This window comes from Pseudoliparis swirei, chromosome 19 (assembly GCF_029220125.1).
Source record: "Pseudoliparis swirei isolate HS2019 ecotype Mariana Trench chromosome 19, NWPU_hadal_v1, whole genome shotgun sequence".
NCBI lineage: Eukaryota > Metazoa > Chordata > Actinopteri > Perciformes > Liparidae > Pseudoliparis > Pseudoliparis swirei.
In genome coordinates this window covers 13,924,463-13,940,231 of record NC_079406.1, presented here as the reverse complement: position 1 = coordinate 13,940,231, position 15,769 = coordinate 13,924,463, and the positions used below count along the sequence as shown (strand labels likewise).

At 41.3% G+C, this 15,769-nt stretch overlaps 1 protein-coding gene across 4 annotated transcripts in view; it reads left to right on the top strand.

The window, feature by feature from the left end:
* The window catches only part of LOC130209715 (amyloid beta precursor protein binding family B member 2), a 33,711-nt gene that overhangs the window by 15,988 nt on the left and 1,954 nt on the right, over positions 1-15,769 (top strand). For 2 of the 4 annotated variants that reach the window (XM_056439511.1, XM_056439512.1), the window contains exons 9-14: positions 6,578-6,583; positions 8,335-8,449; positions 12,490-12,565; positions 14,745-14,825; positions 14,915-15,030; positions 15,148-15,330. In XM_056439511.1, the coding sequence (XP_056295486.1) occupies positions 6,578-6,583; positions 8,335-8,449; positions 12,490-12,565; positions 14,745-14,825; positions 14,915-15,030; positions 15,148-15,330 (577 nt within the window). The remainder of the gene's footprint in view (positions 1-6,577; positions 6,584-8,334; positions 8,450-12,489; positions 12,566-14,744; positions 14,826-14,914; positions 15,031-15,147; positions 15,331-15,769) is intronic. The other 2 variants (XM_056439513.1, XM_056439514.1) reach the window with 1 other exon arrangement.

The following is a 15,769-nucleotide window of genomic DNA, read 5'->3' as shown; positions in this document are numbered from 1 at the left end:
GTCTCCTCAGCGTGTGGCCCCTTCCTCTCTCCTTTGCCTCTGTGTCACACCAGATGCTTGGAATTGGGTCAGAAAGCCTCCTGAACATAAACTGTGTTTGTGTGTGTTTCTTCCTTTTAGTAAGACACCCTTTTCACCACCAGCTTTGTAAATCTGTGCGTTTTCTTAGAAACGATGCAGAGGCACTGAGGGCGAACCAAACTGATGCATTGCTTTTGCTGTAAACAACGTCAACTGTCGGCTCAAATCACACAAGCAGCGCCATGGGCTGTGTATGCTGTTTAATACACTGGAGACAACATTTTTATTTTTATTTTGACTTGATTTTTGACTAGTTTTTTGCTGCCTTGGGCACTATTGTGTGTGTGTGTGTGTGTGTGTGCGCATTTGTGTGTGCATAGAGAAACAAGGGTGTGTGTCATCGGGTCCCGCCTCCTCCTTCACTGCACCCTCTGGTCCTGGTGCTCGTTGTTTGCGGCTCATATTGGTGTAAACAAGTTGACGCTGCAGAGAGGTAATTATGCACAGAGCGTCTACATTAGGCTTAATGGCTGTGGGCCGTGACTAATTCACCAGGTCGCCGAGGGTTTGTACTCTGCTCAGTTGTCACAAAGACTTTAAGTACTCCAGTGCATCTGTGGTTTTACTGGTGCTGCTTTTAGTTGGATCCAAATGAACTACAAGATCCACTTCCATAGACACTTGTTGTTATTGTGCCAGCTCACCATAAAATAAATAGTTTTAGAAGTTTCTTGCTGAGAGTTGAGAAAAAAGGAGGAGATTGGTGTTCTCATTTGTTTTATCAACACACACAATGATGATTTGTTTTGCAGTGACTCCCGAGTCTTGTTGTCCCAGCAGTGAGTGACCCTAAAATCATAGATTGTCATTTTTTTCATGACAGATTTTATGTGGATTCAACCATTGAGATATTAACATGTATTATCTGTAAGCTTTTGAGGTTCTGGTTGGTGGACTTTTATTTCTATTTTCTATTTACTATTGATAATGATATCAGAAATATCCATTGTTAATTAGGCTCTAATTTGAATATTGGATATCTAAGCATGCCAATGACACAATTGTAAATACCAGTTAGTGGACACTAACAATATTGCAGTATAATAAAACTCAACCAATATCTGTCAGCAGCTTTGGAGAGTCTGATTATTGGCTCTGTAAAGTATGTAGCTTTGACTTTGATCACCCTCTTCTACATTACATTACAATCAACTATAATTAACATCAGTCATGAGCCACATACACTGTTTACTGCAAACACCATTATCAGCACTCAGGGGGGCAATTTCTTCAAAACGGTGTCCTCGCAGCAGTGTATTGCAACGTTTATTGAGTTTGAACAGATGAATAATTAAATTTCCCAGCAGAATTTTAGTGGATTAATCAAAATATGTATGCATTTGAAGGCATTTGAAAAGAGAAGAATTGGAGGGAAACAGCAGCTACATTTAAATATACCTGTGAGGTGTTTTTTAGTCATTCTCTTTACAGTGTGATGAAAGGGCTTTTCTCTAAGTCACCATCCAGCTGTGGTCTCCGCTCCAGCGTTGCTCTCACCTGTCACAGTTCAGCGCTGCATCTCACTGTCATACTGGACCCGATCCACATCCACTTTGGACCGAAGCCAAAGTCACAACACTGTCAGTAATCATAGTTACCAGTTCAGCTGCAATCAATAAGTGGAGCATATTTCTCCCCCGCGCACACACACTGTAAACACACCTGGCCCTCTCTGCCTCCCCGTCTACTTTCTGCTGACAGGAGAGTCACGAGAACTTCCTCCTCAGACATTCCTAATCAGCATTTGGCTGTGCAATTAGCATATGTAAGAGCATTAGCACAGCGGCCTGCACCACCCAGACACTCTGTGAAGCTGTTTGAAAATTGAAGTCTGTGTGAAGTGTGTATGAAGCCACGGCGCTATGCGTGCTTGTGTGTGCGTGTGACAGATGGTTTGGAGACCCTGGAAGCGACAGAGCAGCGCAGCTTGGGGACGACATACATTTGTGTTGTTTCCGCTGCTCTTGAAATGCTTCTTTTACTGCAGCAGTTGAGGACACTTTGGTTTTATTTCGCTATTTTAGCACCTGAAGACTCATAGCAACGTCATTGTGGATAAACATTGTCATTTACAGTATTAGAAGTGAAAATCATCTAAATTGTTGAGCAGTACATTTGCAAATGGTATTGTTTATGGCAACACATTTAACCCTCCTGTTACCTTAGGGTCAATTTGACCCCATTCAATGTTTAACCCTCCTGTTACCTTTATATTTTCTGACATATTTTACCCTTGGGGTCAATTTGACCCCAGCAATTAAAACCTCCAGAAAATTATTAGAATTAATATTGTTTTCCAAGTTTAAGTGTGGGGTACTTTATGTTTGTTTGTTGACTACCTAAATAGCCCTTTAAATATATTAAAAAGTTGATATTTCTTATATGTTTGACACAGTGAAAAACAGCCTGGGGTCAAATTGACCCGAAAGAACACCGACATTAAACATTGAATGGGGTCAAATTGACCCGAAGGTAACAGGAGGGTTAAAGGGAACAAATAAATCAAATAATTTAGCATGATTTGTATTTGAACCCTGCAGTCACAATGTAAAAGTGTCAAGCCTGTATGTGGCATAAGACAGTGTACAGATTCGTGGCGGGGGAAAAGTATGCACTTTTTAGCTTCAGCTCGTCGATACAGCTCATTAACCATCATCTGAGTTGGAAAAATCAGGTTATGGTTGCAGCTTTCTTGCATTTACACTAACAATCAATAGTCTTATTTCATGTAGACAACCATTATAACGGAGGCAAATCAATTTCAGAATCGGTGCTCTTCAGCATTGTTTTGCATTATTGATGTTTTCGTCTTAGTCTTCAGCGGCTTCTGTTATTCCGCCACCGTATTTGGTGGCTTTAATGCAATTTAATAAATCCTAATATATTTTCAGGTGTCTGGGATCTGAGTGAAATGGGATCAGGCATTTGATGTCACAAACTGACTCCATGTTTAGGTGTGCATGGGTGGGATTTTTTCTTCAAGTGTGCATATGCTAATGCTACTACTATATGCTAACGCTACTACTATATGCTAACGCTACTACTACACTCGGTGCTGTTCGTACTACTGATGTTCGGGTGATGACATTGACGCTTCTGTGCGACTCTCTCAAACCCAGTTCCCCATACATCTCGTGACCTCATTTAATCTCTGAGTTGTACGCATCATCTCAAGGCGAGCCGTGCCTCGCAGCCATCCGGATCAAAGGGAGATTGATAGTAGTGAGTCAGTCATCCTTTATACCGCTCTTGAAATATGTGGAGCGCAGAGAGGGAGAGAAAGAGCTTGAGATGTGGGAGTATTGCTTTAACTCATCTCATGCTTTCTTTCATGTCATACCTCTTTTTACCTCTCCTTATGCTCTCAATCTCTTCCTCCGCAGTCTAACCCCGAGTGAGTCTCGCACCTCGTTCCTCTCTGTTTCACTTCTACCTTTTCATTTGGACTTTTTGACCTCCTGCCTTTATCGCTCCCTTTTCTTAACATTGTATCTATCTGTGCCCTCACTTTCCTCCCCCAAACTCCCCCTCTGAGGTCTGTGTGTCGTTTATCTTCTGTTGTTGTTTGATTGGCTGCCTTTCCCTCTCTGCCATGTGTCTTCCTCTCCATTAACTGAGGTCAGGGATAACTGCTCCTCAATGCTCAAGTAAGCCAACAAGTCTGATGGGCTGTAAAAGATTGCATTACAGCCAACGTTAAAATCCTGTTACATTCTAAAATAAACTTTATAGGGTTTCAGGATGCTGATTCAAATTATTTTGGGACAAAATTGGTCTCTTTTGTAGACAAAAAAGTTGAGGAAAAAAATGAAAATAATTAGTTATTCACCACCACCAGAATTAAATGTGTTTTTTGAATTTTTTTTAAAATATTGTTTTTATAATTAAAATTATACTGAGTTTGCATGGTAAATTGTCTCTCAGGTGTGGCGTTCTGCGCATTCCGCCCCCTCTTTCTCTGCATCATTCCCTAAACAGGGTTATACTGTCTTATGAGTCATCCGACAAAGTAAACATAAATATGATTTAATGACAATACCTGTTTTATGGGATTAGCTCTATTAAAGTAACATTATGTAACAATTGTACCTTAAAAAAATTGTGCCGCTACAATGACTTTTAATATAGCGATTTGCGCCTCCGCTATTGCCATCGGGGGTCTGTGGGGAAATAACTCCGCTATGTAGGATTCTGGAGCCGCCCGCTCCGGGGCGGATGTACTTCGACCTGCTTTCTGGCAGTGATTACGCAATGTCATATAGTGCCACTCCACGCTCGCAGCTCCAGTATAAGGGTAACTTTTTTATGTAGCTTGTTGGTGTTGTCAACAATATTGTATTTGATCACACGTACTCCACATTCAAACATTTAGAAAACAACGTATATAGGCTGAAAACGCGATCGGTATTTCATCTAAACTAAATGTTGTCATTCTTTTGGTTATGTTGTTTCATTCGCCCTTCGAAACTCAATCAAGGGGAAAAGGTACAATACGCTAAAAAAAAAGGGAATGGGCGGATCTGCGAATTCTGGTGTTAACTCTCTGCTCAAATGGTCGTAAAAGAAAAACACAGTCGATATGCGGAAACCCAAATGTTATTATATTAAATCAAATTCAATGCATCTGCAAGCCCCCAAAATGAACACATACACTACAAACAATCAAACCCACTCAAAACGAAGTATAATCCCCGGATCCCGACAGTCCCCAAAGTCTTTGCAGTCCCCAAAACAAAAGTAAATGACTGCACGCGCACACCCTCCCCCAAAAGCCGGCAAACAGCTGACTGACCAGGCGGAAACGTGGCGAGGCGCCGCGTTCAATCCCCGCGCTACTTCACCCTAGTCCGGTAGGTGCTGGGCCAGTTCACAGTGTTCCTGCGCAGTCTTCGTATTAGCAGGGCTCTCAAGTTTTGAAGACAGGCAAGAGTGACATTTCCATCAGTATGTTTTGAGCACGCCTGTCAGCGCGCTCCAAACAAAAAAAAACTTGCGTCACCTCCCCCTCGTTTTATAACCCGTGACACGTACAAATAATAATTATTATAATTATAATACAGGACAACACATGATCCCAACTCAATACAAGTGTATGCGAGGCTGCATTTATCGTAACTGGGTATTTACGACACTGAAGTAAACGTTAAATACCTCAAAAACTGAAGGGGGCGCTAAAAGGGAAAAACTACATAATGGGGCTTTAAGGTTTTAAATGTGCGTTCATTGAGATGGATGGCTTTGTAATATCACTGCATGCTTTCGCATTGTCTTTCATTGCCTTGCATTACTAAGTTTAAGTAACTGTACTATAAAATCTCAATATGCCTTGATTTTTAAATGTTCAGGTTTCAGGCGTAAAGTCTAAAACAGAGAAAAAGATACATTTCCAGATATCAGTCAAATCTGTGTAATCATGAGAAAACTGTAGGTTTTTGGAGAGGTAGCAATCTGTCTTGGGTTTGAATCAGGTGTGATGTGGTTTGTCCATCAGTAATAAAGCATTCGCAACACTTTTAATCTCATACATTGCAGAGGTATGTGGAGAACCATTCAGAATTTCAGAAATCCAATTTCACCAAAGTGACTGACAGTGAAGAAGAGATGCATGCTGTAGAAATGAAGCAGGGGGAGTAGAATGGCAAGTTCATGGACTTGGAGTAAAGAAAATAATGCATGAAATTCAGACAGAGAAAAAGAGATGTATTTCAATACGTGCAGACAGACACACGCAGACGGCTTCTTATGAAGTGGATCATCAACAAATCAAAGGAATGTTTGACTTTGTCCTCTGTTCTTTATTCAGCTCGTGCCTCCTTCATAGTGTTGCTGATAATGGAGCGTACCAGAATATGATCTGGAGAGAGAGCGGCTGTGATGGCTTACACTGTTGATATGAATCATTCTGTGTTGCATCTTTGTCCTTTTTTGGGGATTCTCCTTCTGTAGAAAGAAAAGAGAGTGAGAGAGACGAGTGAGAGAGCTGAGGAGAAGAAGATTAAAGCGTGAAAGCAAAGGGGACGATGAAAGAGAGATTGAGAGGAGGAATAGGGAGAGGGAAAGCTGCAGTAACAACAAGGTGTGTGTGTGCGTGTGTGTGTGTATTTTTAAGTGAAGGTGTGTTTGTGTGCTATGTTGGCAAATCTAACAGAAAAGGTGCGCTGTCTATCGTGGTGAAATGTGAAGTACACAGACCTCAGCAACACACACACACACACACCATGAAACACACATCTCTCAGGAAGACTATAATTAAGGTGAAAGAGCATCGTGACTGTTTCTGACTCAGTATTTCTTATGTATTAACATCTCTTGTTTTTTTCCCCCTTGCTTTTTCTACTCCACCTTCTGCTCCCTTCTTTTTGCATAACACAATCCTTCCATTTTCTTTCTGTAACTCATTCATTCTTTCCTTGCTATTTCCTTCACCACCCTCCTTTCTACCTCCTTGCTTCCGTCACCAATTTGTCCCACCGCCCTTCTGCTTCCCGGAACCCAGAGAAAGGTAACTGCTCTTTAAGGCGTCTATCTCCAACCCCTCCTCGTGTGATTATGTTGCCACAGATATCAAATCCGTGGCGTTGCTTCATTCACAGTCACTGTTGTTCTGTACAGGAATGCAGCAGCATCGACTAAAGGTCTAAATCGCTGGTGTTAAATCATCAGCGAGCCACGGGTTATTTCCTATAATGAGTCGCATGATGTTTTATAGCATTTTGTTCCTCGAGAGGGTCCAGAAGTCCTAAAAGAACCATGTGCGCTATGTGAAGCAAGGCCACTCCTGCTACATTGGTGACACACACTGTTTAACTGTCCCTGAATGAAGCGCACTGGATACATACACACATACCCCTCCACACACGCACGCACACACACAAACACGCACGTCACATTGCACTTTCCGTTCTGGCCGCAGGCGCAGATCATCATCGACCCAAAGTGTGTGAGCACACAATTATGCTGAAGAGACACTCCGAATAATGGACTCATAAACACAAAGAGCCCACTGTGATGAATGCCATATTTATGTTTGTGTCTACGGTCACTTTGGTGTGTGTGTGTGTGTGTGTGTGTTTGAGTGTGTGTCACACGTAGCTGTGTTTCAACTCCCATGAACTTTCTGCAGAAACTTTCTTTCCCCGTGGAGCTTCCTCTCTCAGGCCTCACCCTCATCATCTCATTCTTCTTCAGTGTGGCACCACTGTGAAGTGCTCGGTACATAGTTCCACAGGCACTGGTCTTCCTGTATAACTATACTTTGTGTGTGTGTGTGTGTGTGTGTAGGTGTAGGTGTGTGTGTAGGTGTAGGTGTGTGTGTAGGTGTGTGCAGCGCTGCCGCTCCCATAACGCGCTGTGCGTAGGGCACCAAGTCCTGAGGGGTCACCACAAAATGGGCAATTTAAAAAATCCTCAGTTATAATAATTATAATGCCGTTATTATTTCAGTCTAGAAATATTAGGCACCTTTTAGGCATGTATATCACAAAACAGGCAGAACAAGAGATATATTTTCATAAAATGAGAAATAAGTAAATACAGTATATCATGATGCAAAATAGGGGAATGATAATTTTGTGTTGTCATTTTTTTCTTCTTGCAATTTATCTTGCTGGGTCTCTATTACATTGTTGAACAGTTGACAACTCTATCAGATGCAGAGTTTCCAAATAGAAGACCTATCAAAGGAAATACCTTTTGTAGTCACCTCCTTACTACATACTAATACTAATAAAATGTGTAAAAAACACTCCAATAGAACTGTTTGGATGAGGAGAATGAGAATACAATGTGGGCTCAAAACCTGGGATGAATTTATAATGGGCAGTTATATATTTTGATATTGGATATTTAAATCTGCTGATTATGCCAGAATTTAACCCAACAAACTCTAGAGAAATGCTGAAGGGAATGTAAAATACAAATTATCAATCATACCCACACATATTGGCCCTAAGATAGGTGACCTCTGGGGAGATGGCTTTAATCTTAATATGCAACCATGCCTAAAGATGACTCTTCCAGGAGGCATTGAGAGGAGAAATATACTCCAAAAAACCAGCTAGTCGCTATTCGGGGTATTAACATTAAGTGGATAGAAGCTCCCACATAATATATGGAATGAAACAGTTTCAGGAGATGGAAGAAAATGTCAAAAAAGCAAATTTACAAAGAGATATAATGTGATGGGCCTTAAAATACACTGACGGTGTTTATAAGGTCCATAATTTTCTTAAGCGTCTTCTGTCCGTGTTTCAGGGACTTTGCCTACGTGGCGAGAGATAAGAACACGCGAGCGCTGAAGTGCCACGTGTTCCGATGTGATACTCCCGCCGCAGCCATCGCGACAAGTCTCCACGAAATCTGCTCTAAGGTGGGTGTCCTCGCCGGGGTCGACTCTGCATGGCTGAGCTTGTCTGCTGCTCTGAGAAAAGCTATCAAGCTTTAATCACGGTGACCATTGAAGAGAGAAGAACTCCTCTTTTCTGCTGATGCAGTTATCCAGAGGTTCTTTTTCAGGCTGTAAATTAGACGCCCTGACTAGATTTCTGTTATCTTTTTCAAGAGAAGTATGAGCTGGGGAGAGCGATAGATGTTTTAAGAGCCTTTAAAGCGAGGAGAGGAGATTAGATCTGGGTTACAGAGCCAGAAAAGAGTGTTCAGCGTGTGTGTGACTCTATATCTAAAACCAAATTCAATAGAATAACAACCAATACAATTGTATAGATTGGCACAAGCTGGAAGTTGCAGAAGCAGATGTGGTTCTGAAACGTCTATTCTCAGCATGAAGTCTGAGCCCCGATTTCCACCAGAATACCAACCACTCCCCATACACTGCTTCTTCTGGATGAACCTCCTACCGGCACCTCTCTTCCCACATGTGCACCGTGCTCACTGTACTGGGCAGAGCAAACTTGAAGGTGAAGGAAATACCAAACTGTAGTCCCCGGAGTTGGGCCGGTTGTGAATCAGTTTGATGTATTCGACGTCGGGCGCCTGTCGGTCAGCGGAAGGATTTGCAGATCCACAGACACCGAATCTCCCACCTGGCTCCATCAGTGGATGTTTACGCTTTCTAGATAAACAGATCCGATGGCAGCTGCAACTCCATCATTTGAATAAGTGGTGTAGCTGATTAATAGTGCCTCAATCTTCATGACTGGATTCAGCAGCAGTGACTGCATCATGGCAGTCAATAATGGATGACATGCTGTCATCGTACATAGCACTCATTATATCGCTGTCACTGAACCCACTCTATCAGAATCTACGACCTTTGAACCACTGGGAACTGGCAAAGGTCAAACGTCTGCCTTACTGGAAGCATCAATCTCTGAGGCTCCATCATTGGATTGAGTGGCAGCTGAAGCCCCGTCGCCTCCTGCCTCTGCATGTCAGCTTCATGGACACCAGTTGTTGCATTGTACAAAAGCGCAGTCCAAACCAAAGTCCATTAACTTCACCCTGAAGGGCTGGTTCTAGTTGTCGAGCATACTATTGTCAGGTTGGAGGTCTGTATGAGGGATGGCAATACCCTCCAGGGCTTCTAATGCCTCGAAACGGGAGCAGCTGTTGGGTGACGGGGTGGATTTTGTTAAGGGACAACCACAGTTTTTGATCTCCCTAAAAGGCTCCTACCCAGCATCCCAAAGGTGAAGCAGGGAAGGTCTTGGAACTTTAAATTGTTCCTGTGGATTTCCTCCGAGTCAAGTCCAGCAAGCTTCCAGTATGTCCACTTCTCTTTGAATGATGTAAGTCTCACTATTTCTGTGGACCTCGATGGCGCTCGTCTCAGACGTTTTTAAATTCAAGCTAGAGGATTAGGATAGCTCACTCTGAAGGTATCCAGAAGGTTTCTGTCTGCTAATCGTTGCATGTCCTATTGTGACACCTCTATGTCATACAAATTGTCAATGTGCCATCCCTTTCATATCCTATATGTCAGTGGCGGGTCGTGCATTTTCAACCGAGGCCTTCAATGCCGTCTGACTACAGCTGCACAACCTAATGTAAGATTAGTTCACCAGTGTTCCAGTGCGGGGCTTTTATTGTGAAGGAGCAGACGGAAAAAGATAAAGTTGCCGTGTTTCTTGCGTTATTAAGTCACGTAAAACCCTCAGTTACACTAATTCAGAGAATCGTATCGTACATGTATGTGTATATTTATATCGACACACATCCTGGTTACCACATTCAAGTAGACTTGAGAACAGTGCTTGAGCCTGCTCTATTTATTGACACCCCCCACCCCCCCCGCCCTTGTGTGGTGCTTGAGCCTGCTCTATTTAGCTCTAAATCCTCCACCAGTCTACAAGTATCTAGGGTACACATCCTTGTTACCATATTCTGGTCCCTAGGACTCTCCCAGATCCTCAAGTAGGCTTGAGAACAGTGCTTGAGCCTGCTCTATTTATAACCCCCCCCTAACCGAGACCGCACTTTACTGAAAGTTAGATGCAGTACATATAGTTCAATATTTGACTTCATTAAGTGGCAATACCACGGTGTAAACATACTTTGTTTGTTTTACTTAGGTAAAAGTACAAAATTATTAGCATAAATATATACTGAAATTCATGGATATTTTACTTTAATATTGCAGCTGGAAAGGGTTGAGCTCATTTTTATTACTTTATATACACTTCTGGGTAGCTTAACCTGTACAACACATATCATAAGTTGTTATTTTAATTGTATTCATGAACTAAAATCGGAACTCAAGCTTTCAAATAAAAATGTTGTTGCATGAAATGTGTCATAAAACTGTGTGAATGTCCAACATATGTCTATTAGAGTATAATATAAAAATAGCCTTCAAAGGCATAGTATATGATATACTACATAAGTCATAGAAATGTTATAGTGTATAAAATGTTTTGAAAGACAAAATGAAATGGAAAGACTTCAATAATGGCGCAACCACAACAGCCAACATATGAATTTAACACGCATGAGTGAGTCACAGCTACATTACATATAACATATATTTGTATCCAATAAAATAATACACACATAAATATAATGAAGAAAGTCATGTGAAAGATTTATATGCACAATACTGTGCATATACATCTTTCACATGACTTTCTTAATAATGGATTAAAGATGAGATTTAGAAGCATATGAAATACAATCTGTGATATGAATCAATAATTGAGTTCAATCAGTTTTGTGATTTCATGATTTCCAATGTGAACTCCTTGGCTTTGCTTGATAGATCAACGTGGTGTGATCTGGCTCATATAAAACCAGTCTATCATCAGACCAGCAGTGACCTTGTAAAGGATGAATCTACCGGGAACGATAGATCTCTTACCTTAGAGGCTGTTGACCCATTTCAAATGGAAGGTTTTTCCCTATACTATTGTATTTTATCTCCTACCCCAAATTGAGGGAAGCGTGTGAATCGTTGTTTGTATTTCTTTGTGACCGGGACGCTTCACACAGCCTATTTTAAACAAAGTGGTAGTGTTCTCTTTACTGCAGCAGAGGAACTTGGTGACCTGAGTCCTGCAGCTGTGCAGCACGCTGAGCGGATTTCTTTTGTGCATGTGTGTGTGTGTGTGTGTGTGCGTGCGTGTGTGTGTGTGTGTGCGTGTGTGTGTGTGCCCGCAAGTGTCTCTTTCTTGCATGTTCCCCTGTGAGCAAAATTGCAGACTCACCATAGACTTTGATTAATGACAGGTACAATTAATCAAGTGTCTGTAGCAGGACGAGTGCAGCAGCTCAGTGCAGGGGCCATGCAGCCTGTTCAACCTTTTTATAAGACGGTGTGCACTGCAGCAGAAGAGCAGAATCAAAGAGTGGAGAGAAAGAAAGATTCATTTTTCTAAGGTTGAGTTTAGATGCACCATTTGGAAGGGAGAGTTTAAAAGAATATGAATGGTAATATTTAATAGTTTTCATATTATCGTCAAATGGCATGAAAAGGAGAGAAACGGCCAATGAATTTTTATTCTACCAACTCTGGGATTAGTGCACCAAATCCTTGGTTGACAATAGTCCCCAATGAGCACACAGTTTCCTCCTGTTTGATTAACATTAGCCAACAACTACAGCACCAAGCTGCTTTAAAACATTAGCCGTTTGCAAAAATTAAATATGTTTGACCCTTTTTTAAAGATTTGCATTTTCAGTAGAAACAAATATATTCGTGAAGTTGGAAAGTATCAAGAAAAAGACGAACAGACTGTTGGGTTTAGGCATTTTTCTTTCTTTTTTTGACAACAGAAATATAGAATATGTATCCTTATCTTTTCGATAGTCTTATCCTTTAAATTGTGTTATTTATTCTTTGCTGGGAAATCTTTTGTTTATGCTTATACATCTATAACCATATTTTTCTTTCTGTCTTCCAAATTCCCATTCTGATCGCTTTCCTCTTCTTCTTCTTTTCCCTCCTTCCCCCTCTAGATTATGGCTGAAAGAAAAAGTGCCAAGGCTGCAGCTGGCAGCTCCTCCCAGACTGGCTCCGATGTACCCCTACAAGGTACACACACACACACACACACACACACACACACTCACACCCGCACACATCTTTTTCTTTCAGTTCTTTTGTCGTTCCCTCATGAGAGAATTGGATTTGTCAGCCGTGTGCTATCTTCCGTGGTTTCTTGTCTCACATTACAGCATTCCTCCACATCTAAAACCATACATATGGGTTGTCTTTAAAATCACCTTATCACCTTATAGTGTTTGGTTCAATTACACACGGATAATGCTGACTTCAGAACAACTCCTCGCTCCACAATCACTGAGCTTTATCCTCCCAGCGCTAATTCTATTCACCATTTGCTATTTCACTAAGTCCCGCCGCTTGTTCCTCTCCAAGTAATCATGGGAAGAAAGAGAAAAGGCGCCAGCACAATTCATCCTCTGCTGTATCTTCAGCTGCTGTCTGTAACTGCTGAGCATGAGGGAAAGGAGCTCCGGCATCGGAATATAAAATAACTATCTCGGCTATTTACTTCCAGAGAAAGTCGACCTCATTAAAACCCAATTAGTGTTTCTTTCAGACGAGGCCTGGTGCTCCACGGCGCCCATCCCTACCACAGGATCAAAGAACTTATTGGTGAAGCATCCCTCACATCTTTTAAAGCTATAACTTGCGCGAACTGTTAATCTTTTAACTCAACCAGTTGGTACCCAGTGAGAGGTGCTGTCCTTACAGTGGATAGACCATCCAGTCAGCTCGAGAGGTCCATTGACTGCAAAGCCAGTGGATGGAAAACAGTTCCTGGACTAGATCTCTTTAGGGGGGCTGGGAGTTTGCAAAATCCTCTGTTGGGAGACGTTTTAGGAGATTAGCTCTCAATGATTTGGGATAGGCCCCAACACGAGGATAATGGCCCCGCTGTCCTCATCGGATCTGGCCTGTCTGAGCTCGACGTTAAATATGGAATTAATGTATGAAAACCCCTATTCATCATTTATTTAACGACTGTTTTCAGAGCAGTTCATATCTTGAATGTGTGAGATATTAGGATATGGATTGTGCAAAATGGAATGAAAATTCAAATGTGGAAAATGTCATAGGTCGGCTGGTTTGTCTTTTTAAAGTTGAAATTAACTGACCTCCATTAACTTCTCCTCTTGCCGGGATGACGTGCAGTGACATCGCTGTTGGTTGGGTGTGGTCACAGAGGGGTCATAAAAACACTGCTTCTCAGCCTGCTCGGCATTATGTAAATGTTTTTAATTATTGTAGCATCTTTTAAATTATTCACAGATGTTTCTGTTCTTTTATCTCACACTTAAAAGTATAGTAAAAGACGCGGAGGGGTTGTAAAGTTGGACCATTTTCAAATTATACACATCGTGGCATTTCTAGGTTAAATTTGTAATATACCTTTTTAATGCATTTTGGTATCTGGCCTTTTGATATTCAACATTGCATTCAAAACTATATTAGGCGGATTATGTGTCAATGAGTGCAGACAAGTCAGCACATTAAAGCTCATATAACAGTTCCATATATAGTTCCATATATATTACAAGTGTTGATTGTATAAATAAAGTAAATGTATCATTCAATAATAAGGACCATTTTATTATGACTCCCTCATGATTAATTCCATATTACAATAAGGCCTGCGTTTTCAAATCCATGTTGACTTTAACGATACAGCAGCTAGTTAATAATTAATCTATCTGAAGGGGATGCTTGTGCTGTTTTTAGTATTCTGCAGAATTTTTATAGTTTTGTCTATTAGCACATTAGATGATTAAAAATCTCTAAACTGCGCAGTTAAACATTCAACCACTTTTAGCGCTTGCCATTTACCTCGTGAGAAGTCATCTCAAGCGTACACAGCTAATTGCATGGTGTGTTAATAACTGCTGTTAACGTCTGTGCTCATTGAGATGATCGTCCTCATTCACTCACCCTTTCTGCCTCCAGGCCGGTGTAAGCGAGCTCAGCTGGGTTTTCATGCGGGAAAATCTGAAATTCTTCATGTTCGTGTGTGAAAATATATTTCATGTTCTAATCATGTCAGCAGCGCCCTAAAATAGTGTTTGTTTATGTCTTAAGTTTAAGCCAATTATCATATGTTGGCTTTACTTTTGGAACTTTGCGTTAGATGTTGTCGTGTGATACAATTCCCTGCGGGTTTGTCTGTGTGTGTGTGTGTGTGTGTGTGTGTGTGTGTTTTCTCTATCTGCAGAGTTTCCCCTGCCAAAGACTGAGTTGGTGCAGAAGTTCCACGTGCTGTATGTGGGCATGACGTCTGTGTCTCGCCCCATAGGTAAATGTTAATTAATGCTGAAAAGCACAAGTCATAACACCTCCTGCACACTGTCTCATTGTCCAGGCTCTCCTGTGTTTTGTCCTCAGGTATGGACATCATAAATAGTGCCATAGAGAATCTGGTGTCCTCCACAGGCAAAGAGGCCTGGACTCCGGTCATTTTGAGTATTGCGGACACCACACTGGCTGTCATCAAAGAAAAGGCAAGGGACCTTTTGTTGCCGTCCTGGGGAGTAACCCATGAATTCAAGATGTGAATGTGCTCGTCGATTAGAGAGAGTTTAACGCAGGTGTAATTCTCCTTCCGCCTGTGTGTCCAGGAAGAGGAAGAAGAGGTCTTGGTGGAGTGTCGAGTTCGGTTCTTGTCCTTCATGGGCGTGGGGCGAGATGTGCACTCGTTTGCCTTCGTGATGGACACGGGCAGTCAGCATTTCCAGTGCCATGCGTTCTGGTGCGACCCCAACGCAGGCCATGTGTCTGAGGCTGTGCAGGCAGCGTGCGTGGTAAGTTCACATTTCTTTTGTTATGAAAGGATGATGAGATGATGTTAGACATGTATTGTCACCATTGTGAAATTAATATTAAACAGTTTTGTCTTTAAAGGTAAAACTAGTGTTCTCAAGCTCTGCCTCCAGTTTATTAAAAGTAGTCAAAATTCCACCGACTTCAACAATGCATTAGGTGGGATTTTAAGTTAAATACTATACTTTTTTATGGTAAAATATGTATAAAAAAAGGTCATAATATAGTATAAAGAATTTTATTTATTTTTTATTATGTTTTTAAACATTTTTTAGGACATTATTCAATATAATATTATTTTCTGATATCAAGCTTCTCATCTCAGCAAAACAGCGACTAAGTGAATACCTTGAATTTATTGTTCAACTATTCCTTTCATAAATGAACTCGAAATTGCGGGTAAAATACATCTTGCATATT